The sequence below is a fragment of the Sarcophilus harrisii genome, chromosome 1, assembly GCF_902635505.1.
Source record: "Sarcophilus harrisii chromosome 1, mSarHar1.11, whole genome shotgun sequence".
Taxonomy (NCBI): Eukaryota; Metazoa; Chordata; class Mammalia; order Dasyuromorphia; family Dasyuridae; genus Sarcophilus; species Sarcophilus harrisii.
The window spans coordinates 244612853-244639897 of NC_045426.1; the positions used below are offsets into that span (position 1 = coordinate 244612853).

Here is a 27045-nt window from a genome sequence, read left to right on the forward strand (position 1 = left end):
AAATAAGAGAGCGAAGGAAATAACAAATGCAGTATCTTTGTCAAGAAAACCCCAAGCCATGAAGAGTTGGACATGACTGAAAATGACTCCACAACAAATTTCATTTTTATTTATTTTGTTAAATATTTCTTCAATACATTTTGGTCTAGATCTCCACAAATTAAACTCTTATGTTTGACACTTCTGCTTCAGAAGCTATCTAATTCAAATCTGACAATTTTCAGATTGAGAAATTGATGTCCAGGGAGGTAGATTTACTTGTCTAAGGTCATAAAAGATTGTAAGCAGCAGAGTTAGGATTAAAATTCTAAAAGGAGCACTTTCCATTGTGCTATAACAACTTTATCTATCTGGTGGCTAGAAAGATGTTGTCAAGTCACAAAAACCACAAGTAGCAATCTCCACAAGTCCTGTCAGAAGGCAGGTTAAGTGCACTGCTATAGGTCCTAAGCAGAAAGATGTAGATATAGATTTGCAGTTGATAATATCTTGGGTTATTCTTTAACAAGATCAGGTGCAGAAAAATTAGGATGAGGAATTAATATTTCAGAGGAGGACTGGGTTGACCAATCCTTGAGTTTGAAAATCTCATGTTCCTACAAGAAAGAGCCCATTTAATCAATGTGAATAAAAAGTAATCCTCTCAGTCACTTGAATAGGGAAGAAGATTGGAATCTTTTGGGAATGGGAGTATGAGTAAAATTGGTTATGAATTATGATAGGATGAAATCATTTTCTTGTAAGATTAACCGAGAAAAGCATTAGGAAAAGCTCACAAAAAATGGCATTCACTTGGGAGTGAGATGGCTCAACCATTGAGTGCCATCTATTGGCTTAGTTGGGTATAGCGACTCATTGGGATAACTTCATCTACACAAACATGGTGAGTGAGCCAAAAAAAAAACCTGAGTCTAACACATTATCATGACCTCTTGGCTGAGCCAGATATGGTGCTAAGCAGTCAAAGTTTTGAGCTCCAACTCTTCCTTTTTTTTTTTTTTAATAGAGGCACTGGTCCTGCCTGTGCCAAAATAAAGCATAGTATTTTTATTTAAAAGGATTCAACCGTACTTCAATATAGGAAAACATACACATACACACACAAATAGATCAAGACTACAATGTATAGTGCTTTCAACAATCCCAAGTTTTTTTCTGGTAGCTAAATCTCAAATTTTTAGAAACAATGTTTTTCCAGTGATGCTTTATGCTAAATTCTTCATCTGAATGTCATCATCTCCAGAAATTCATCATTTTGCAAGATGAAATCTACTATGAAACACATTGTTCTTCAACATTACCTGCTCCTAGGGCTTCTGGCGGAGATATGGAAGCATAACTGGGAGCTAGTGCCTGATCTTCCACCATTTAAGTAGAACATACAAGGAATTCACCAAATTGTTTACCATGGCTGCTTTTCTGGACTTTATCATTGCTAGAAAGTCATCATTTAGCAACCTGAAATAAATCTTGAAACTTTTACTTATTTCACATTATTTCCCACCCTGACTATAGAACTTCATCATAGCACATCAGAACATTCATCATGTCCTGCTTCCTCATTAGATTATAAATTCTTTGAAGGGAGACACTGTTTTATACTTCCCTTTTCCCTAGGTTTTTGTGCAATGTCTGGCATATAGTAAGTGCTGTACCCCATGGAAAATCCACTTGCTCTAGTTGACAAAGCCAAGAGAACTAGAAGAAAGCCCTCAACATGCTGGGTGGAACCTGATTCCCAGATTTACAGGAGGAAATGGATGGAGTTGCACAGGCTGAGAAGGCAAAGGTGGGTTTTAATTTGCATTGCAGGATGAGTTACACCTATGTTGAGGAGACCACAGATACATTGAAAATATATGTGCTCCCATTTTTAGTTAAGTTGGATGTGGGTGTGGCTGTTTCTTAAGAGCCAGAGGTAGATTAATTCATTTACTCTCAATTCATATTATGACAATTGAGATTCAGCACAGGTATTTAGGGAAAAAGTAAATTCTTTAATCTTGTAAATGAGGGGATATGAATAAGAAGCAAAGTTTCCAAAGACAGAATGGGAGTTTAGAGCAGAAATTTCCTGTTTTTGCAATCTGAGCTTACTCTAGGTCATATGCCTAGATTTGAAGAAGCAGTAAGACCTAGCCTTGGTGATAGGAAGGTAGAGGTTTAGTTCTACCTTTAACACCTTTTGACTGCCAGGATGCTCTAGGCAGATCTTTTCCTCTCTTAGTGCTCTAGAAAACTCTCTAAGATTATAATTCAGAAAAGATACAAACCTGCATTGATAGAGTTTCTTCATTCGGGAGTTAACTAACGAAGTCATATATTTAGTCCCTAAGCCTTATTACTAATGCTAGTCCTAAAATTAGGATATCTGAAATTCTAGTACATCTTCTGTGTCAGACACCATCCAACAAAAAGGTATATTTTATACCTGATACCTCTCAAATGACTGGGAAATCAGAATCTGCTGATTTCCCACTCTCCAAGAGTGGGTATCTTAGGAGCTCACAAAGATAAAAACTTAAAAGTTTTATGTGGGACATAGACCACCGGCTCAGATAAATGAAGTAAATTAAGGAGATTTCTCAAGGTAAAAGCAGAAAGAAATTTTATTATGATCTTGCAAGAGTGTCTCTCTTCCAACAAGCAGTTAGGAAAGGAGAGATGAGGCCCAATTAACAGACAAGAATTATATAGGAACATTGTATAAATATGTTTATACATATTAGATTTAACATATATTTTAACATGTTTAACGTATATTGGATTGCTTGCCATCTAGGGGAGGGGATGAGGAGGAGGAGAAAATTTGAAACACAAGGCTATGCAAGGGTCAATGTTGTCAAATTATCTGTGTATTATCCTGTGTTTTGAAAATAAAATGCTTAAATTTTAAAAAATTTCTACCAGTAAAAAAAAAAACGATTAATATTCTAATAACCTTGAATCAAATTTCACAAAATTTATGCCACATATCCAGCTGGGATTGTTGTGCCACTGTTCTCTTTTAATGTCCTGACCCAGTTTCCCTAATTGTCCTATTCAGTTACTCTGCCTCAGGTTATAACCATTTCCTTTTAATGTTTGGTAGGATAAAGGTCTTATATCTTAGACTTTTGGCTATACTTATTCCCTATTAATGTTTGATGGAATAAAGGTCTTTATCCATTTTAGACATCATTAGCATATTAGGAGCCTCTCTACTCCCTTCATTATGTCATCCTAGGTGCCTGCCTCCATTATGTCATCCTCATCCTAGGTTCCTCCCCCAATTAGGTCATCCCCATCCAGGTACCTCCCCCATTATGTCATCGGGCTTGTAACCCTATAAAAGAATCTTGTATCTGACATTCAGGGCTGGATTCTTTGAGACGATAGTCTCATTCAGCCCTAGGACCAAACCATGGATCCATTTGGTCCCAGTAAATCTCTCCATTTAATAAACTATTAAATTGTTCTCTAATGTCTATCTTGCTCAGTTTCTCCAGCATTACAGGCTGACAGAATGTTAAAGCACAGCTCATACAAGTTTTACAAATTACCCACTATACAATTTAGCAAGCAACATAGTAGCTTAAATATATTTCATCTAATTAGGAGATATAAACTTGTGATTTCTTTAGGGAAGTAACCAGAGAATCAAAATTTTTTATTTAAAATCAAATCAAATACAGATATAAATTTTTTAGTAACAATAACTTAATATCAATGCACACATTTCTAAATTCTTATACCAGAATAAACAAGTTCACAATTTTAGTTGCATGAGTTAATAGTAATTATCTCCTACAATTTCAGAATCAGAATTCCAATGCTTACACTCAACTCCAAAATTTAAAGTAGCAGAAAATTGCCCTTTCAAATCCGACCCCGGGGCTTTAAGAAATTGATAGACTCTAAAACTCTGGGGGAAGAGAGTCAGAGAAATTTGGACCCAGGTGTCCGGCTACAGGTCTCTGGCCCAGTAGTGTCTCACTCTCTATGCCAGAAATGCTGGGGAGAGGGCCCGTGTCAAAGATGTAGGGGCACGAGCACAAACTCCAGAAGAATTCAGGTCAGCCAGGGACACCTCCCTAACCAAGAAAGGAAAAGCTTCTAACCCAATCACATCTTTAGGATTACTAAATTACCCTATATAAGAGTTTGTGTCAATGTAGCTGTAATTTAGCCTTTCAAAGAAAAAGTCCCACTCCTTGTAAATCTATGGATCTCTGGAGAAAGAAACCTGGCCCTGGGGCACAGCTGACCTTCATTCAATTTTTACAACACTGTCTCCATCTTGTGAGACAGCTTTCACAGCTCACTTAATTCAGTTTTATTTATAACAAATGGACACCGAAAGGATCACTTTCCAGTTCCCAGAATATTAAAACAAGGTCACTATTACCCACAGTCAGTATCCCTCATTTTAGAAGAATACATAGTCTCCACAACTTACAGTACTTCTCTTAGATGGGGTTCCAATAAAGGTGTTATGCCACAGTTCTCTTATTGTTCTGACTCAGTTTCCCTAATTATCCTGACTCGGTCCTGCCTAGATTTCCCTGCTTCTTAGTACTGTAAAACCTCCCTTCCCTCTTTATCAGAATACTTGATAAGGATAAAAGATCTTATGTTTTAGAATATCAGAATGCCTCTCCCCATCCCAAGCTATTAGAATATCAGATACTGTCTTATCAAAATGCCTTTCCCCATGTCCCGGGTGCCTCCCCTGATTATGTTATCCCCTCTCCAGAGGCTCACCCCAACCTGTCAGAAAACCATTCCTGCTTTCAGTACCTTGACTCCCTCCCTGCCTCAGTCTACCCTCTGCGTCTGAGCCACGTGTATATATGTCATTGAGAACTCTGATTATTATTGGCTGGATTCTTGGAGACAATAGTCTCATTCAGCTCTGGGACCAAATATGGATCCATTGGTCCCAGTATATCTCTCCATTTAATAAATTATTAAATACTCTCTAATCTCTGTCTTGCTCAGTTTCTCTGGCATTACAAAGGTGAGATCTAAAATTTCTCTCTTTTCTAGAACTCCTTTGTTTGTGACATGATTCTCTTCCTTGGCAAGTCTCACTTTGTATCAGTAGTTACTATTTGCTATTAGCTTCTTCTCTCTGTTCCCAGTAGCTCTCTTCAGCTCCCAGGATATGGCCACTCATTGAAAGCCCCATGCATTGTCTTTTCACAGCTGGCCTTCTGGAACTTGATTCTCAGTACCAAAGACTTTCATAAATCAGCATCTTAACTTTAGCTCTTTTGCAGGCTTTTTAAGTCTGCAAATGTAGTTAGCAGTACACAGTGATTGTCATCTTGTGAGGGGACTAGCCATTTAGCAGATGTCTTATATGATAGCATATAATCCTTCCAGAAACTCTATATCACTCACAAACCACACCTCTCTACCAGAATATTCATGTTTTTTTGAAACTTTTTGCAACCCACCACTCTTTTCTCTTCAATTCCACAGCCCCTCCTGTCTCTTACCAGAGAGCTTGTGGCATAGGACATAGGAAAAGCAACTTTCCTTCCTGAACCACTCAAGTTTCTGTTTTCAACTCTATCCCAATACCAGGTCAGTCTCTCTTTCCCCATTAAACAAATGAGGTCCCTCTGGTTTGCAAAAGCACCCATCATTGAGTCTTTGGTTTGGATGGAGCATTCCTGTTCATCCCCCTTTGTCTTTTCGTTTCTCATCTTTTTTTGGGACAGTTGGTCCAGGTCATGCAATTACATTGGGGCTGCTTTGAGAAAGAAAGGAACGAAAGGAGAAGTGCAGAACTGGATGCTTTGGATATGGGTACTTGCACTGTGAGAAGAGATTAAAAAGCAACATTTCCATAAAGGATTGGAAAAATTCAAGAACAACAAGAATTCTGACTGAAAGCATGATGATTCTTTTTGTTCCTGAAACAGAAATATAGATGGTTAGCCATTGGTAAAGCTGAATGTGGCCATGTTTTGAAAAGCTCTTCCCCTCAGGAATAACAAGGAGAAACAAGGTTTAGCATTTTAGCAGGTGGGGATGCTGGCAAGCCATCCCTGATTATATAGGGCATTAAAATTAGAGGTAAACATCTGTGGGGACGAGGTGGCAGCCTTTGTGGATACTAGTGATGTACATGGATGAAGCCTGGCTCTTAATTCCTAGTTTTCTGTTATCTCTAGTGTCCAGACTGTTCTCTGCCTAGAATACTCTTCCTCTTCATTTCTGCCTCTGGCTTATCTTGCTCCCTTCAAGTATCAGTTAAGTCTAATGGTCTGAAGAATTCTTTCCCAATGCCCCTTAATTTTAGTGCCTTTTCTGTCTCCAATTGATCCTTTATAGAGCCTTTTGTACACATATAGGGTTTTTTTTTCCCCCTTGAGGCAATTGGGGTTAAATAATTTGCCACAGCCAGTTAGTGTTAAGTGTCTGAGACCAGCTTTGATCTCAGGTCCTCCTGATTTTAGGACTAGTGCTCTATCCACTGGGCTAACTAGCTGCCGCACACTAATTGTTTTTATGTTGTTTCCATTAGACGTGATTCTGCCTCTGTCTTCAGCTCTCAGAGCTGCAGGGAATTCTACTCTCTTAATTGCAAAGCAGACGCTGACCCCTGTTCACTTCCAGGTCCTATCAATCAACGAAATCATCCTTGGATTCCGATTCCTGACTGGGCTGGACTTTGAGGAGGATCTCAATCCAGTTTAAGTAAGAGACTGAAAGTTCCCTGAAGGCAGGGATTACCTTTAGCTTTTCTAGAATCCCTAAGGACTAGCACAAGCAGGTGCTTAATAAATAGAGATTGATTATCTTTCCGAGATAATCCTCGAGATCAGGGTTTTGCCCTTTTTTTTTTTTTTTTTTTTTTTTTTTCTGCCTGGTTTCATTCACGTTTACGAGGTGTCTGATAACTGAGGGACCTGGCAGCAGGACCTGCTACCTCGCACTTCGCGCTCCCAGGAGCGCCGCAGGATGCCCGAGTCCGCGGGGATACAGCCCGAAGAGAACACCGCCACACCCTGCAGTGCGCCCACGTGCCGACCGCGCGGGGCGGGGCAAAATCTAGAGCGCTTGAAGCCTGGTTGGCTTCGATGGCGGCGGGGGGCGGGCCGAAGCGGGCTTGAAGCGGTTGGTGATTGGGCGAGCCGGCGCGAGAACGGCCAGGCCCCTCAGGAGGCGGCCGCCTATTTGAAAGATGCGGCCTCGCGCCCCAGGGCTTACTTCGACCTACCTTCCACTCTGGTCTGGGACAGCGGCGGCTGCGGCGATGGAGGCGGAGGAGGCGGCGGCTCCGAGGCAAGGCGGAGCCGGCCGGCGGGGACGGGAGCGTCTTGTACGCCGAGGGAGATCCGGGCCCTGGGTTCGAATCCCGCTTCTGTCACCCCTTCTGGACCGCCCTGGCCCACTCCTGTGGGGGTCCGGATCCTTCTCTGACAGCGGGGAAACCGATCCCCAGAGCCCGACCCGAGGCCTCCAGCGGGCTTTCCCAACGAAGGAGACAGACTGTGTGCCTTCCAGGGGGAGGCTGGGCTGAGGGCGCAGACGGGAGGGGTAGGAGGTAGAGGGAATTTGCAGCCAGAGAGGTTGCGGACGGGCGGGCTTCCGGGAAAAGGATAATGCAAAAGCCGGATTGCTCCGAGCTCCGGGAGGTTGGAAGGGAGAGCATTTATGAAGCGCCTACTGTGTACTAAAACAGCATGGAGAGGCGAAGGCTCCGGAGAATCACCGGCCGGACTTGGTTCTCTGAGTTTCCACTTAAAGCTCCCTGATAAAAAGGTCACAGGTGGAGCCTGGAGCCCAGATTTCTCGAAGAGAGAAAAGACCCCCTTCCCCCGGGATCTATCTAATTTGCTTGTCAGTTTTAGGTAGAAAAAGCATTAATGAAGTGCCTCGTGTGTCAGGTCACACTTGAACCCAGGTACTCGGGTCCAAGACCCTTCTCACTTTACTCTTCCATTGTAGTTAAAAGTTTTCAGATGCAAAAAGGTCCTAGTATTTCCTAAAGAGCGCTCATGCAGTTCAGTGGATACCACATTTTGTACTGGCTCCATGTGTGATCCTGGACTTGGTATTGGGCAACTTTCTTCCTCCAGAAAGGATTAGTTGATAAGTTTTGGGCAATAATCACCCAGTAATTAAGCAGTAATGAATGTGTTGCAATCAGCAACGATGGAGGGAATCATTGACACTGATTAGCTTTTGGGTCCACTGGAATGGAAATGATAACTGCTTCAGGGGTTTTTATTTATTTGTAAAGCCCATAAACTTTTAGATGTTCTTTAAATGTTGCTATATTCAAATTTTAAGTTTATAGTTTTGCAAAGCATAGTGCTTGGCATCTAGTAGGAGATTAATAAATGTTTATTGGATCGTTCTTGTTTAGTTGGCAAACTTTTTTCTGTTTGTTTGTTTGTTTGTTTTTGGTTTTTTTAATCCTGACTTTTTCATGACTTCTAGGCCCAAGAAAATGTCTGGTAACAATGATTGGTTTCAGAGTCCCCGGGTTCCTAGCTTTGCTCAGATGTTGAAAAAGAACCTGCCAGTTAAACCTTCTTCAACAACAGTGAATCCTCCTCCAGGATATTCATCATCAGAGAATTACAGTGTGTCAAATTTAGCTTCTAAGGTTACACAAGTCACAGGTAGTTATTTACAGTATTATCTGGTTCTTTCAAACTTGCTAATATTTGTTATGTTTCTTTGAAAGATATTCTCTTCCTCCATATCTTGCTATCAACATTACAGTGCAGGTCCTTGTCCCTTCTCCTAGACTTATGGATGTTAAAATGTTAATAAAAGAAATTTACCCTCTCGTATCATAATAAGCTCCGACTAGCTTCTTTGAACAAATACTAGCCCCACTGTTGGATCCTTGTTCGCTCCTGAGTTTTCTATATGCTAGTTCTTGGTATCTTTAGTCTTTTCTCCTTTCTTTTCATGGTATGTAATTCAGTACACTCAGATGTCTAATTGATCTTTTTAAAAGCTCCAATTCCATGATTATTTCTTTGCCTAAAAGCCTTCTGGGTTTCCAGAAACCTGAAATCTTCTGTAGATTTAAAGGCTCTTCCCAATCAGGTTAAATCTTGAGATGGCATTTATGGTCACCAATGTGAATCCCCTTAAGTTGGTCTTTCTGTGCCTTCAGCAACAGCATTACATAGTGGAAAGAACTGGAGCTTCAGAGGACTTCGGTTCACATCTACCCTAGATGCTTCCTATTTGTATGAGTTAAATTTCTGGGCCTCAGTTTCCTCATAGGATCAGATTAAGTGACCTTTAAGTTTTTTTCCAGTTCTAGCTCTATGATTCTATGATATGAGTACTTTTAGTAATTAGAAAAAGAAGCCATTGTCACTGAAAGCCAATATTGCTTCATCAAAAAGAGGTCTGCCAGATAACATGATAGTTCCTACTATCATGGTTGAAGAACAAAAAGTGATAGTTGGAATCTATGTAGATTTCATTTGACAAAGATTCTCATTCTATCCTTATGAACAAGATGGAAAAAAGAGACCAAATGATAGTAAAATTCTTTGGGGGTGTAGGGAATCAGACCTGACCAACCCTAAAGAACTTAGTGGTGGAATGTCACAGGCTTGGCCTGTGCTATGCATATGTGCCTTTTTTTTTTTTTTTTTTTTTAACTGACTAGATTGAAGACCTGCCATATGTAATTGTAATTTATATAGTGTGAAGGTATGAAGCTTGGACAAAAAGCCTTGGATTAGGCAAATCAAATTCAAATAGAATAAAGATGTCTGGAAGTCTCATGATCAATTTAGAAAACCACAGTATCTGTATTTCATGGATGCTTATTTCTTTTGTTAAATATTTTATCATTTCATTTTCATTTGGTTTCAGCAATAGTTTGACACTTTTGCAACAGATAATTGATTTAGTACCTCAAAAGTTCTCAACAGGATAGAACATTGAACTGAATTTAATAAGATGAAATTACATATACATATATGCATATATATATCACACACACATATATACATATACAAATAAACATATATTTATACTTGGTGGGGAGGGGGGGTAGGATCCTAGTACAAAATGGGGGAGTTGTGGCTAAAGAAAAGTTCATTGTTAGAAAGATTTGGGAATGTTAATAGATTGGAAAGCTCATTGTGTGCCATGACTAGTGATTATTCTTGGTTTGATCTAGGGATGCCTGATTTGATCTAGGGATGTCTTTTTTCCTTTGTACCAGGGTAGTTCCATATACTTGTGTAGCCTAGGGAAGCCTGTACATACAATGCATCCAGGAGTGCCTAGTCTATTTATCACCCTCATGTGACAGGAAGGGAACTAGTAGAAAGTGGCCAAAGTATTGCTATTCTTACTTTCCTCATTGTTCTACTACTTTCCTATATTATATGCCCCTTTAGGGACAGGCAAAGTTCTGGATTTCAGGAATCTATCATTGGAATTTTGGATTGTGGAGAAGCCTTCAAAGATAGGTTTCTGAAAATGAACAAATGACATAAGGGAAAAAAATGTCATTTAAAGTTTTTCAAAAGTGTTAGGGTCTTTTTTATGTCAGACACTATTCCTTCAAAGTATTTGAAGAAGAGGCTAGACCAGGAATGGTTAATGAGATTGTAGAGAAGATTCTTGGGTCATTTCCATGCTGTACTAGATTGTCTTTTGGCCATAGGATTGTAGAAATTGAGCTGGAAGGGACTGATCCCTTAATTTTATGGATGAGGAAACTGAGGCTGACCCCTTTTTCATGGCTCTGTCTAGGCTAGCCTTCTGAGCCAGTGCTGCCCACTGACCTCATGAGATGTTGAATGTCTTGAGATTTTTTGATTCCCTCATACACATATATAAAGGGGTACTGCCTTACCCCTTTATCTGATCTGATCTGATCTAATCTGATGAAATCAGATTAAAGGAGATAGAAATGAAAGTTTGAAGAGGGGCTAGAAATAATATCTGTCTGATATTTTATAGTGCATACCTTGAAGTAGAAGAAGAATTTCCATTTTGTGGGTGAAATCACTGAATTCCCCTTTCCACATCTGTAAACTATGGTAGATGGACTAGAACAAGACTTCTTAAATTTTTTCCATTCACAATTCCTTTTTGCCCAAGAAATTTTTATGTGTTCCTCTCTTGAATCTGAGCCAAGGTTCTGGCAGTGTTTGTGCATATGCAGTGTGAATGTTGTGTGTTCAGAATCAAGGCTGCAATGAAGTTGGGCAATGCATCATGGGCAAGTGATGCCAGAAACACCTCAGATTTGTTATGTGTTTGATTTTTAATTAATTTTTGGTTGTTGTATTGAGAAATCTTTTACTGTAGCGAATTTTATTTTTGTGTGTGTGATCTCCCTCCCCCCACACATTCAGTGTGGGTTGCAACTCACAGTTTATGTTTTGAACTAGACTACCAATTCTCTTCCAGCTATAAAATTCTGTAACTTTAATAAGTGAGGTTATTTTGGAATTTTTCATTACCTTTCTTGGTATTAAATATTTTCATAGATTGTGCTTAAAGTACCTGAATAGTTTACTGGTATAGAATCTAAACTGTCAGAGCACATGTGATTAGATTTTATATATTTAAATCTGTGACTAATGTCATCATTGGTTTTGGGACTGGAAGAAAAGAAGTCTTGAGGGGAGGGCATTGTGTCTTTTATTTTGCCTTGTCTTTTTTAAAACTTACTTGAAGCTGTTGTTTGTTTTTTAGGTAACTTTCCAGAACCACTGCTTTCCAAAGTAGTCCTCCCTAATCCAAATACTGTTCTTCCTCCAAAGAAGATTCCCAAAGAATTCATTATGAAGTACAAACGTGGGGAAATAAATCCAGTGTCAGCCCTGCATCAGTTTGCACAAATGCAGCGTGTACAACTTGACCTTAAGGAAACTGTAACAACAGGCAAGTGTTAATATTAAGGTTGTCTATACTTGTGATACTTGGAAAGAATGAATGAATTTATTTAGGAATTGCTTTTTAAATGCTGAGGTAGACAGGAGGGATACAAGTAGAAAAGCAAGACAAAGAGCTCCTTTTGTAATGGGCAGATGGGGAAACATGAAACATGGGGGAATTTTTATCTTTAAGTCAGAGGAACAGGCCCCAAGTTTCTTGGGGATGACAGAACCTTGGGGAAAGTCTATTCTTAAGGTTCTTTCCATTGATTGAACCACTGGCAGAGTCAAAGACTGGTGACTAGAGTGTTCTTTTTTTGGGTTGTCAGTAGCTCTGGTTACTGGAATAGATTGGGGATGGGGGGTGACTTACACTACTTACCAAGGCAGTTGCTAAATAAGTAATTTCTTGGGTTTCTTTCCTGGGGTGATGGCTTTTTGTATTACTAATATTTGTACTATTGGTATTGAATATAATGGCCTTGGTTAGGCAGAAGGCTCTGACAAATGGCATTAGGCAGTTTTGACGTTCTTTTTAAAAAATTGTTTATTTTAACATTTAAAAATATTATTAGGGACAGCTAGGTGAACACAGTAGATAGAGCATTAACCCTGAAGTTAGGAAGACCTAAGTTCAAATCTGGCCTCAGACACTTAACATGTCCTAGCTGTGTGACCCTGGACAAGTCACTTAACCCCAATTGCCTCAGCTAAAAAAAAAGATATATATATATATATATATATATATATATATATATATATATATATATATATATATATATATGTATATATACACATATATATGTGTGTATATGTGTATATATACATATATATATATAAATTATACATAAAAGCAACATTTAACATTTATTTTATTTTTTCTGCTCTGTACTATAATTTTTTAATTAGCTTTTAAATTTTCAAAACATATGCATGGATAATTTCAACATTAACCCTTGCAAAACTTTTGTTCCAATTTTCCCTCTTTTCCCCACCTCTCTTCCTGGATGGCAAGTAATCAAATATATTTTAAACATGGCAAAAATATATTTAATGTTTATTTTTTAAAAGTTTTGAGTTTCCAGATTTCTTCTATCCTCTTTTCTCTCCCTGCTCATTCAGAAGGCAAGCAATTTGATACAGGTTATACATATACAGTCATAAAAAACATGTTTAATATATTATTCATGTTGTGGAAGAAAACAGAGACCAAAAACCAAACCAAATTAAAACAAAACGTCTCCAACAAAAATAAAGTTAAAAAAAAATGCTTTGATTTGCATTTAGACTCCCATCAACTCTTTCTCTGGAAGTAGATAGCATTTTTCATTGAGTCCTTTGGAACTGTTTCAGATCATTGTATTGCAGCTAAGTTTGACATCCTTTTGCTGCAGTTTTGGTTTTAGCCTTTTTAGTCTCTGGGAGGGAATCTGGTGCTAAACCTTATAATTTATGCATTATTAGAATAAAGTGCTTGTTTTTTTGGGTATAAAATCTTTCCACTTTTACAGGAGACATCTATACATGGATCCTAGATATTTGGACCATTACTCTAGTGCAGGAAATAATCATGGGATACAGGTTTGGATAAGTTTGGAAAGAAGCTTAATTATGATCACTTGTTTTAGCAACATCTGGGAACTTGATTAAAAAAAAAAAGCAGCATTTGAATTATTGGTATCTTCTAAGGAAAACACATGACATAGTAACACTTGTCAGTTCTTTAATTTCATTTTCCTTTTGTCATTCATTGAGCAAATTTTTATTAGGCACCTACTTTGTTCCCAGACATACAAAGACAAAACCCGGAAAAACCCTTCCCACAAGGTGCTGGAGGAAACTCTCTCAATCTCTCTCTCTCTCTCTCTCTCTCTCTCTCTCTCCACATATATACTTATATATTTACACACATATACACATATACATACATGTATATGTACATCTGTATGTGCATACACACACACACCTGGGAGTCAGGGAGAGTAGAAATAATGGGAGGGGTTGGTAGGCTGAATTTAAGCCCAGGACTAATATGCTTGGTGCAGCTATGGTATATGTGATGGGAAATTGACTCCAGATCAGTGGATAAGTTAACATGCCACAGGGATTCTCTCCAGGCTCAAATTCTGTGGGAACATGCCTCTCTGCAGAACACAGAAGGACTGCTCGCTTGCTGGTCTCTGAGGGAGCTTCTTAAGGAAAACTATGAAGATGACATTTACCTGTGTAAGCAAGTGGATTGTGGAAAGCTTCCAGCCATTCAATAAGAGAACCGCCTTAAGTGATATTTTGCACAGGAGTGCTTTATTGCACCAGATCAGAAAGAATTAACTCCTTTGGGGTATTTAGCAGGCCTTGATGTGTTGGCCTTTTGGTTTTGAATGGATGCCAATAAAAAGAGAATCTTTGAATGCAGGGATGGCTTGACAATGGCTACTAGAAGACCAAGAATTGTGAATTTTATTAAGTATATTTCATTAATGGGATCAAGAAACAAGTCTAATTGAGATGTAGTCAAATTATGCAATAAAGAATGAGTTGTTCTTCATCTATCTGGTTCTGGGACAGAAAATTGTCACAAAGAATCTCACATGATGGGGAGGGATCTGAGGGACCAATGAAAGTTTGCATCAGCTACCCCCTTTTTGCAGGGGTTCTCTCCTCCCACTGTCTTAAAATGTGCCTCAGTGGTGAGGAGGGGAGAGGGATCCTGTCTGTCACCTTTGACTTGTATGTCCCAGTTCTATGAGTTAAGTTGTTTTTCTTTTCCTTCTTAGTGTATTCATCCCACTTTTTTTTTCTTTTAATATCATCAAAACATAATAAAACCATTCCCAGAATCCATCTCTGAATCCAAATATCAATGACTTGTTCTTTCTTGAAGTGGCTCATCTCTTGCCTCCATTTTTAACTTCTTTATCTTTTGTCATTTTTCACCTACTTTATGACCTTTGATGATTTAGGATTCTGAAGATTATCTTGTACCAACTTCTCCTTTAGAATGGAAATAATTCATGTTCCATCCTCACTTAAATCCAATTTACTTGCGTTTCATGGCATCACTTCCCTGGTATCATGGGTCCTTTTCAAAAATGAAGGACAAACAACAATATAGGGTTTTATACCTTTACCTGTGGGTGCTCTGCCCAAAGGAATATGTATTTTGGTGGATGAACTCTTGAAAGATTTTATGGGGTTTATGGGGTAGATTTGTTTTTTTTTAAGGACCATAACATACCTTGTCCCTAATTCACTTTAGCTTTCATTGATTGGCCAATAATAGGTCCCAGCTCAAGCCTCACTTGGTCATTGTTTGGGCTGTTATGGCTGAGAGTTAATGTAGATAGAATTTTGTTTTGTTTTGGCCAGAAATTCTAAGGGTCTTGCCCTTCCATATTTTTTAATTTATTAGTTCATTCATTTGTTTATTAAGTAAAAGAGGCCTTTGCCTCATTTCTTATATAGCCTGAATCACTGAATAGGTGTTGCCTCAGTGAAACAGACTTAGGAAAGACCTTAGCTTAAAAAGACCAACTTCTTCCACTGCATCTGGGGCTATTTACATTTGTCGTGATTTATATCTTGCCACTGGACTGATTTCATGTGTTCAGACATTGAAAAACTTTGTGAACAAATTGGGAAGGCCAGATGGTGTTGGTAACTTCAAATGACATGGCATCCAAAGCAACAAAACCTAGGGTTGGAGACATGTATAGGAAGAATTTTTGAAATTTGAATACCAAGACTTTGACCTTTTGATTTACACAGTTAACACACTCTAAACATTTAGCCAAATAAGAGTTAAATTTAGCTGAATTTGGGTCTGTCTTGGGAATTAGGGAGTTTCCCTTCCCTGCAAGTCTTGAAGCAAAGCCTGTATAGTCATTTCCTGGAGATGATGTCAAGGGGATTCTCATTCAGGAACAAATTGGACTAAATGGCTTTTGAGGTTTCTTCTGACTGAGAATCTATGATTTCAAGTAAAGGAAGATAATAGACTAAAAATAATCCCATCTGTGTTACATATTTATTGAAAAAAAAATTTTAACAGTGATATGAATTTAATGCTATCATCTTATTTTAGAAGAATTTTTCTAAGTAGGAAAAATTAATTGTTAGTTATTTTTTATATCAATTACATTTTCTTTCATTTGACTCATTTGACCAGATTCTGGTAATTGTATTCACAGTTTAAAACTTATACTAATGTCCTTGGGTACTTCTTCCAGGGAATGTTATGGGTCCTTATTTTGCCTTCTGTGCTGTGGTGAACGGTATTCAATATAAAACTGGACTGGGACAAAATAAAAAAGAATCTAGATCCAATGCAGCCAAGCTAGCCCTTGATGAGCTTTTGCAGTTGGATGATCCTGAATCAAGGAATGTAGAAAGCTCAGGTGAGTGTGCTGGTCATTGAATAGTATAGTTCTCTCCCTTCCTCTCTTTCTCATACTTTCTCCTTCCCTCTTCCCTCCCTACCCTCTCTTCCCCCCCTGCCCGCCCAGTTGATAAATACATAAATAGGGACTGGGCCTGTTACTTCATTGATGTAGGGAACTGTAATGAGGAATTTCTCAATGAAGCTTATTCCTATTCTGTCATTATTATTGGTTCATGATAATCTTTTTTTATATTCAAACTTGTTTAAATATTCTTTTTTTTTTTTTTTTTTTTTTTTTTCCTTAACAAAAAATTTGAGCTCATCATATTGTTTCCTATATAGCTCTGTGGGTTTCTTCAGAAGACTCTTTGGGATTGTTTAGTCAGGATATCTTCCCTCATTTCCCTCCTTTAAGAACTTATTTTTCTAGCTAAATATCCCTTGAAAATTCTTCCTTTAAGAACTTATTTTTCAATACAGGTATCCCTTGAGTATATATGCATGGATTATATTGTTAGTCAGAATGAAAATCAGAGTAGCAGGTATTACCATAGTTACTTCCTCTCTCTTTCTTATAATTATAGCTCTCCAGGCTTAACTATTTTGGCTTCAAGTCCTTCTAGACAGAACTTCCAAAACAACTATGTTTTCTCTTTCCTGAATTGATTCCGTGTTGACCTGGCCTATTTTGACCTGATTCTCCAAAATGGTGACATCATGAGCTATGAGGAACAACACTCGAGAACTAGAAATTGTAGTGAAACAACAAGAAAGCTTTGGCTGTAAGATGCACCAAAAACTGTGTGGAAAAAAACAAACAAACCTGAATTAGCTGCAAAATAGGCCTAGTTGTTGTTCCCCACCCAAGACTGGCTGTAATAAATGAACATTTACTTGTATTACTATTTATCATGTGTATGTAGATATTTTAATGATTAATAAATTGCAAATTATATAAACTATAAATTAATAAACTGCAAATTATAAAAAAAGAAAATAGTTTTAGTTTTCTGATCTTTTTGAAATACTGATTTTTTTCATAGAACATATTTTTGCCATGATAGTTTATATACTACCATGTTACCAAAAAACATAAAGCAACCACCTTTAACATTTCAAGGGCTTTATGTTTCCTAACTTATTTCTTTCAATAGGTCCTCTTCTCATCCTAGCAGAACCCATCATTTCAGCTGAATCAAATTATGTTTCCAAGGTACATTATGATAGGAAAGTCTTTATATTCTTGTTTGGTACCAGCTCTGCCTCCTAAAGAAATATTACATGTACAAACTTGTTTCAAAGGTATATATTTGTGTTGAGTCAAGAACCTGCTAAGAAAGATATTTCTCTGATTTGGTAGATAAGCTTTCAAGATTTGAGGTGACCAAAAATTTCTTTTCTTTGTGGCCAACACTCATTGAGACTGGTCATTGAATGGCAGCTGTGGTAGTTTCATAGTAGACCAGGATCAAAGCTACCTTTCCAGCCTGATATAAAGGATTCCAAAATTTGATTTTTTGATCCTGGATCTGATGAATTTTTGGGTAGCAGACACTGAGGATTATTTCATTCTATGGAAGTTATATATGAGAAGTTCAATTAATGATGTTCATATGTTAGTTTTATAAGCCAAAACAAAACTATTGCCAAAGGGAAGAGGAACTTAAGCTTTTTTTTCCCCCCAAAACTTAGCAATACACTGAAAAAAAAATCAGACATATGTAATGTTCTGTATCCTTGGAACTCTGCAAAAGAGTTGGGAAGGTGGCTAATAGTCTTTTAACAAGTGCACTTCCATTTCCAGGCCATTTTCATGTTGCTTCCAATTAAGTAATTGTCCTTTATTAAGTAGTTACTATGGACCAAGCCCTATGCTAAATGCTAAATATACTAAGAAAAACAAATACTCTTGCCCTCAAGGAGGTTACATTTTAGTGAGGAGAAGTAATGTGTGTAAAAATAGCAGATGCAAGTACCTAAGAGAGGAGATGTGGAATGGGATGGGAAATCTCTGGATTTGCTGCTGAGTCTTAAGGGAGCCAGGGATTCTGAGGAGAGGATATCAAGGCAGGCACTCTTGGTCTGGGGGTAGAAGGGGATATGTATGGAGACAGGTTCTAATGTGAGGAACAGCAAAAAGGCCAGTGGTGCAGGCATATGAAATGGAGTAAAGTTGAGGAAGACGGGAACAGTAGAAAGGAGCCAGACTATGAAGAACTTTGAATGATAAGTAAAGACTGTATTTGTTCCTGGATATAATAGGGAGCCACTGGCATTTATTGAGTAGGAGGAAGGGGGGGAAACAGTTAATCTTATGTGGAGAAAATCGGTTCTTCTAAAATCCCTTTTATTTCTGTTGCTATCATCTTAATCTAGGCTTTCATCTACATAGGCCTAAATTTGCCAGAAGTATACCTGATAAAGAAATCCCTCAGATTACCATGGCATCAATAAGGTGGTGCAAGAGAGCCCTATTCTTATCTCAGATCTCTAATGAATATGATAGCCAGCTCCAACTATGTACATTCTGTAGTATGTGTACGAAGCTCCCTAACTAAGCCTATTTCTTTCTTTTTTGTTTTTTTTTGTTTTCTATTTAAAATTTTTTAAAATAGTATTTTTTTTTAAAAAAAATATATGTAAAGATAGTTTTCAACATTCATTTTTGTAACACTTTATGTTCCAATTTTTTCCCCTTCTTCCCTTATCTCTTCTTCCCCCATATAGCAAGCAATCTGATATAGATTAAATATGTGCAATTCTTTTAAACATATTTCCATATTTTTCATATTGTGCAAAAAAAATAAGACCAAAAGGGGGAAAAAAATCATGATTAATAGACAAATAAAAAAAACATGCCTTTATCCCTGTCCAGTCTCCTTAGTTCTCTCTCTGGATGTGGATGGCATTTTCTATCCCAAGTAGATTGGAATTGCCTCAAATCACCACATCTTTGAGAAGAGCCAAGTCTATCACAGTTGATCATTACATAATCTTGTTACTGTGTACAATGTTCTCTTGATTCTGCTCACTTCACTCAGCATCAATTCATGTAAGTTTTTGCAGGCTTTTTTGAAATCACTTATAGAACAATAATATTCCATTACATTCATATACCTTAACTTAATCAGCTATTCTCCAACTGATGAGCATCCACTCAGTTTCCATTTCCTTGCCACTATAAAAAGGGCTGCCATAAACATTTTTGTACATATGGGACTTTTCCCCTCTTTTATGACCTTTCTGGAACACAGGCCCAGTAGTGGCACTGCTAGCTCAAAGGATGTGCACAGTTTTATAGCCCTTTGAGCATAGTTTCAAATTGCTCTCCAGAATGGTTGGATCATTTTGCAACTCTTCCAACGATGCATTAGTATCCCAGTTTTCGTACATCCCTTCTTTTTTATCCTTATCTTCTTTTGTCATCTTAGCCAATGTGTGTAGTACCACCTCAGTGTTGTCTTAATTTGTATTTCTCTAATTGATGATTTAGAGCATTTTTTTTTCACATGATGAGAAATTGTCTTAATTTCTTCATCTAAAAATTGTTTATATCCTTTGACCGTCAATTGGGGAATGGCGTGTATCCTTATAAATCTGACTCAGTTCTTTATATATTTTAAAAATTAGAATTATATCAGAAACACTGACTGTAAAATCCTCCTCCCCCCCCCCCCCCCCCCCCCCCCCCCCCCCCCCCCCCGGCTTTTTGCTTCCCTTCTAATCTTAGCTGCATTGGTTTTATTTGTGCAAAAACTTTTAAAATTAATATAACCAAAATTATCCATTCTGCATTTTGTAATGATCTTTAGTTCTAATTTGGACATAAATTCCTACCTTCTTCAAAGATCTGACAAGTAAACTATCCCTTCTTCTCTGAATTTGCTTATAGTACAACCCTTTATGTCTAAATCATGAGCCCATTTCAACTTTATCTTCGTAGAGGGTGTTAAATGTTGACCAATACCTAGTTTCTGCTATACTATTTTCCAGTTTTCTCATAAATTTTTGCCAAATAGTGACTTCTTATTCCAGGAGCTGGAGTCTTGGAGATTATTATAGTCATTGATTATTGTGTCTCTTCCTATTCTGCTGATCCATTTCTGTATTTCTTAGCCAATATCAAATGATTTTGATGATTGCTGATTTATAATATAGTTTTAGTTGTGATATGGCTAGGTTACCTTCCTTTGCATTTATTTTTCATTAATTCCTTTGATATTCCTAACTTTTGTTCTTCCAGATCAATTTCATTACTATTTTTTCTAGCTTTATCAAGTAATTTTTGGTATTTTGAATGGTATGGCACTGAATAAGTAGATTAATTTAGGTAGAATTGTTATTTTTTGTTATATTAGCTTGACCTACCCATGAGCAATTGATATTCTGACAGTTGTTTAGATAATAATTTTATTTGTGTGAAAAGTGTTTTGTAATTGCATATATGATAGTTGCTGGGTTTGTTTTGGGAGGCTCCCAGTATATTGTCTATAGTCATTTTAAATGGGATTTCTTTTTGTATATCTTCAGCTGAGCTTTGTTGGTGACATAAAAATGCTAATGATTTCTGTGGATTAATGTTACATCCTGCAACTTTGCTAAAGTTGTTAATTATTTCTGATCTAGTAGTTTCTTAGCTGATTCTCTAGGATTCTCTTAGGATTCTAAGTATATCATCATAATACCTGCAAAGAGCAGTAGTTTTATTTCCTCATTATCTATTCTAATCCTTCATTTTCTTTTTCTTCTCTTACTGCTGTAGTATATTTCTAGTACAATATTGAATAATAATGGTGATAATGGGCAACCTAGAAATGTTTCTGGCTTATTCCCATTACATAATGTGCTTGCTGATGTTATTAGATAGATGCTATTATCATTTTAAGTAAAACACCATTTATTCCTATGTTCTCTAATGTTTTTATTCTGCATCTATTGAGATAATCATTTGATTTTTTTAGTTTTGCTACTGATGTGGTCAGTTTTGCCAATAGTTTTCCTTGTATTGAACCAGCCCTGCCTTCTTGGTATAAATCCCACTTGTTCATAGTGTATTATCCTGGTGATAAATTGCTTTAATCTTTTTGCTAATATTTTATTTAATATTTTTACATAAATCTTCATTAGGAAAATTAATGTATAATTGTCTTTTTCTGTTTTGGCTTTTCTTGGCTTAGATATTAGCACCATTTTTGTGTCATAAAAGGAATTTAGTAGGGCTCCCTCTTCCCCTATTTTTCCAAATAGTTTATATAATATTGGAATTAATTGTTCTTAAAACTGTTTGGTAGAATTCACTTGTAAATCGATCTGGTGTTGGAGATTTTTTCTTAGGGAGTTCATTGACAACTTATTCATTATCTTTTTCTAAAATGGGACTAAGTATTTTATTTCCTCTTCTGTTGATCTGGCCAATCTATATTTTTGTAAATATTCATCCTTTTACTTAGACTGTCAGATTTGTTGGCATGAAATTGGGAAAAATAGCTCCTAACTATTATTTTAATTACCTCTTCATTAGTGGGAAATTCACCATTTTCATTTTTATATTAGTAATTTGGTTTTTTCCTTTTTCTAATTAAATTAACCAAAAGTTAATTTTTTTTTCATAAAACCAATTCTTAGTTTTATTTCTTAGTTTAATAGTGTTCTTTCAATTTTATTAATATCTCTTTTGATATTTGGAATTTCTAATTTGATATTTAATCGAGTATTTCTAATTTGTTCTTTTTCTAACTTTTTAGTTGCTTGTCTGGTTCATTTCTCTCCTCTTTATTTTATTCATGTAAGCACTTAGAGATGTAAATTTCCCCTTAAGAACTGCTTTGATTACATCCCTTAAGTTTTGGTATGTTATTTCATTATTGTCATTCCCTTGAATGAAATTATCAGTTGTTTCTATATTTTGTTGTTTGACCCATTTCTTCTTTAGGATTAGATTATTTAGTTTACAATTAATTTTTGCTCTATTTTTTCAATGGTCCTTTATTTCATATAATTTTTATTCTATTACCATCTGAAAGGATGCATTTACTATTTCTGCCTTTCTGCATTTGATTGTGAGATTTTTATGTTCTAATAAATTATTAGTTTTTGTGCAGCTATTATGTACTGCTAAGAAAAAGGTATATTCCCCTTCTATCCCCAATCATTTTTTCCTATTTCTATTGTTGTTTATTTTTTCTTGCAATTTCCTTAACTTTTCGTCTACAAATTTGGATGTTCCTCATTTCTTTTAATCAGATATCTTTTTTACTTTTGCTGATTCTGACCTCAGCACTCCTGCCTTTTTTTTTTTTTTAACTTCAGCTAAAGCATAATATCTTCTACTCAAGCCTTTTTTTGTTTTGTTTTTTTAAATTCTTTGTGTATCTCTCTGCTTCAGATGTGTTTCTTGAAAACAGTACATTGTAGGATTTTGGTCCCTCTGCTATCACTTCCATTTTATGGAAGAGTTCGTCCCAATCACATTCACAATTAAGATTACTAACTATATTTACTACCATCTATTTTTTCCAAATTCTACTTTTCTTTCTCCTTTCAGCCTTTCCCTCTTCATCACTATTTTGCTTCTGATCCCCATCTTCTTCAATCTGCCCTCTCTTTTATCAGCCCCTCCTACTTTCCACTTTTACCTGGGACTTCCTTGCTCCTGAGCCTTGAAGGACTCCCCTTTACTTCTGATGACAGCCAGAACTCTTCTGTCTAGCTTTGAAGGCTCTGTACCTAATCAGGTTAGGCCTTGGGATGTCATTGGTTACCAGTGTAAATCCTTGACTTTCTTAGACTGGTCTCTTCCATGAGCCTCCAGCACATCTCTGTGCAGTTGTGTTCAGTTCTATATATTACAGGGGAGGAAGGATATACATTAGCTGGAGAATGTCCAGAAGAGGGGCACCCAGGTGATAAAAAGACTGGAGTCCCTGTATTTGAGAGAAGGACATTATAGCAGTCTTCAAAAGAGTCATGTGATCAAGAGAAGCAAGTGGAGTTGGATTCCAAGGATCAATGGTCATTTCTGAGTTCTGCTAAGCTCTGCTTACTATTATGCCACATTGGGCAAGTCCTTGCCTTCATTTTTTTCCTGTTTGATCAGAGGACTTCGCCCTTTCTCTCTAAATCCATGACTTTTTGCTTAAAGCTCTTTGATTCTGTTGAGAGTGAAATTGATCAAGATTGAGGGATTTTAATCCAAGAAAATTGATTTATTAGCAAGGCATATAGTTGCATAACAAATCAGAACTAAGGTTCTTCAGTAGATACAAGGACCCTGTGAATGATAGATAACATAGCATTCTTATAGTCAGTAGTGAGGAACAATTAAATTAGATGATCTTGAGCAACAAGGGCATTTTTTTTCTTTGAACAATATGTGACAGAATCAAGGGGTACTGACCACAAGTTGTACCAGAACCCTTTGCAGTTATTTCCCTGAAATCATATGAACTGAGCTTTTACAGGAATATAGAATTTTAAGTCACAAAATAGATGTTGCTCACAAAATGGAGTTGGTTTGGTTCCTTTAATGTTCCCTTTGGTCCATGGGGAACCTTTTCCTCCATAGATCATTTCTCCAATGCGGATTACATGAGGTTCATTATATATTCAGTTCAATATTTGAACCAATATTAGATTATTAGGAATTAGCTTTGAGCAGGCTTTAGTACAATAAGTAATACAACATCTAACACAAATCCAGAGGATAATTATGAGGATAATAAGAATCCATTTGAATATGATAGTTAATATGTCTGTTCTTTGTAACCAAGAGTAGAGTAAAAAAAAAAAAAAAACAGGTTAAGAAATCTCACTATGAGTATGCCCTTCTTATTTAGGCAGTTGTATTTCTGATATAACCAGTTGGGTTTTATGGAGACTGTTACAATCTCTCTTCATTAGTTAATGTAGAAACAACACAACTGATTGATCATAACATAGTTATGTAAAGCTATAAAACAATTTAAGACCATACAATTTTGTCAGACCATTTAATAATCTACTTCAGTTTGGAAGGAAGTAATGCACTTACTTATGGCTGTGACTAGCTTCTCAATCTCAGGGGGAAGATTTCTGGCTGCTTACTTGATAGCAACTCCAATGTATGGGAATTATAGATTAGAGAGATTTAAAACCTGGACTATGTGTGTATGTTTTGTTTTGTTTTACAGGGTTTCTTATGTATATACATCCTTATTTTCTTGCCTTTGGTGCTTATGCATCTACCTTATACTTTTAAATTTTTAGTGAAATGTATCCTCCAGTCCTTTAGAATTATTGAAAATGGATAGTGGAGGGAATAAACAATCCTACATGTCCCAAACCAGCCTGGGGGAAGAATGGTGTAACAAGTTCCTTTTCTGTAGACATAAAACAAAGAATTCTAAACCCTCAATCCCCCATGTGAAATTTAAAGGGGGGAGGGGGGAGATTTACAGGGAATGGGTGTGGGATATTTTTATTCCAATCATAGCTAGTAATACTGGAGTAATAAATAAGATTTGTGGAACTGATATATTTAGGTTTGTAATCTACCTTTTCTATTTTGTTGTAAATGCTGGCTCTGGCACAGATAAATGCTTCCTTACCTCCATTATTTGGGAAAGGAAGACATTGTGTGCACTCATGAACAGTCCTCAAGTTCAATGAATTATTTGGGGTTCTGTTTCTGACAATACAGAAAATAAAATTTAAAAGCAGGGTACTTACTATTAATGAGATTGTTCTAATTTTGTGGAGAATTATAGTTTCTCCCTCTTTTTTTTTATAATTAAATGATCATGATAAAAGTGGGGAAAAGTGATTGACCTTGGTTTAGAATCATTTGTAGTGTTCTTGGGATTCTATAAATAACCTAAAGCCAATATAAAAGATACAAAGGGTCCAATTAAATCCTTTGGAATTGTCTTGTCTCCTTACAGAGGATCATTTGGAATAACGGGGAAAGCCTCCCAAGGATCAGGTTCACTTTGATAAATATGGTGGCATATCCAGCATCCATGCGGCCCAATTGCTTTAAGATGATATAAAGCATGTCCTGCTTCACCATGAAGCTTACTAATTGTGTTAAAGTCTTTCCAGTCTTCTTTCAAGTAATGGAATCGAATGGAAAGAGCAACTGGTAATACCATGAGAATTAAATAGTAGTGAGGACATATAAGAGGTTCAAAACATATGATAAGTATAATTATGAGGCACAAACCAAATAATAGAGTAAGAAGTATCTGTTTCCCCATGGTTGGCTATTTTTTCATTTCCAGAATTACTGTTTAGATTTTTTGATCTAGAGTTCTCATCTGCAGAATTAACTGGGGAAGGAGAAACATCAGATCATAGTATTAAGATATAACAAAGCAAAAGCATTTTTAGATACATGGCTCTCACATGAAACAGTAAGGAGCAGATTTTACATGGGCATGATGTATCCAATAGTCTTTATCTGTGATCTTGATTGCAGCTGAGGTGGTCAACAATACTAGGAATGGGATTTCTCAGGCAGCTTGACTTTTGCTGGAAATTCTTGATATGAATGTTATCTCCAGCATGGAAATCATATCATGGAAATGAAGAGATCTGGTCTAAATCTGCAGTTTTTATTTCATGAAGTTCCTTTCATCTATTTTGTAATTCCTATATATATGAACAACATGTATCCTCCCCAGCAATGATATATTGATTTTAGAGAACATTTTACTTTTATGATAGGGTGACCAAATGACATTCAAAAGGAGGGAGCTGTAATTCCCACTTTGTTCTGCTTTGCAGATAAAATAAATTAGAGGGAAGTAATTCAGGTCACTTTAAGTGAGTTTTAGAACATAATTTATCAATAAGGATGTTAATTTCTTTGTTCATATGCTTGATCTGACCTAAACTCTGGGAGTGATAAGAAGTACTAAGTTTAGGAGTTATCCCAAGAAAAAAAATAAATTTCAGAGAGCATGGAATCTGTGCAATGAGACCTCTCCTCTAGATCCATATGTGCTAATGTGCAATCTTCTCCAGAAAAATTTAGCAACAAAGTTAGCTGTAGCTACAGGACCAGGAAATGCTTCAACCCAGCAAGTTAGTTTACAACAAGACAAATTTTATAATGGCCAGTTTTGGGCATGCATATAAACTCAATTTACAAATGTTTAAAAGGCATGTAAGAGAGAAGAGTTCAAATATTTGAGTTAGAATGCCAGAAGTAAACCCTTTGTGTTCATTTACAAAAAGGAAGAAAGGTTTCCTGTAATCTGGGAGTTCCAGCACTGAAGCTGATAGTAGGGCTTTCTTGAGTTCAGTAAGGACAATAAGATGTAGTTAAAAGGGTAAGGGCTCTGGAATTTTGTCTTTAAGAAGGCTTAAAGGTCAATAATCTCATCAAAGGAAGCAATCTACTGTTGACATTATCCACTTCTCCCAAGGTAGCATACAATATTTTTTGGACATAGGAATAGACAATTGTTGAAGTGCTTGTAAGTGCTTTGGAAAAAAAAGATTAAGTGCAAACAGACAAAATACTACCTGGAAAGGCACCACTAAATCTTTGATGGCCTCTGTGATGAAGCTGAAGAAGATGATAGCTGTTCATCTTGGTTGGTCTCAATACTAAGTACTTTAAATACTGGACTATTCCAAAGAAGAATATTTGAAACAATAGAAGTCAAAATACTTGAGAGAATAGGGTTATTTTGTGTGTGTGTGTGTGTGTGTGTATTCTTGAGGCATATGAGTCTGTTCATTGTAAGTTTTTCTAGGTGATGGTAGACAGATACTGAGCTTCTAATTCAGTAGAATTATGGAAGGATAGCT

General features: G+C 36.7%; 1 protein-coding gene across 4 annotated transcripts; it reads left to right on the plus strand.

Moving 5' to 3' along the window:
- Nucleotides 1-7141: 7141 nt before the first annotated feature.
- On the plus strand, nt 7142-26965 carry LOC100916967 (adenosine deaminase domain-containing protein 1-like). Of its 4 annotated transcripts, none has more exons than XM_031939228.1 (6): nt 7142-7278; nt 8440-8624; nt 11689-11877; nt 16100-16267; nt 17406-17464; nt 25170-26965. In XM_031939228.1, exons 1-6 carry the CDS (start codon nt 7178-7180, stop codon nt 25275-25277), a joined length of 810 nt encoding a protein of 269 aa, XP_031795088.1. In that variant the 5' UTR covers nt 7142-7177; the 3' UTR covers nt 25278-26965. The 4 variants fall into 4 exon arrangements, with proteins under 4 accessions (XP_031795088.1, XP_031795095.1, XP_031795098.1 ...); XM_031939234.1 differs by having other exon boundaries at nt 7275-7342; nt 25170-26964; XM_031939235.1 differs by lacking the exon at nt 17406-17464 and having other exon boundaries at nt 25170-26960.
- Nucleotides 26966-27045: the final 80 nt, after the last annotated feature.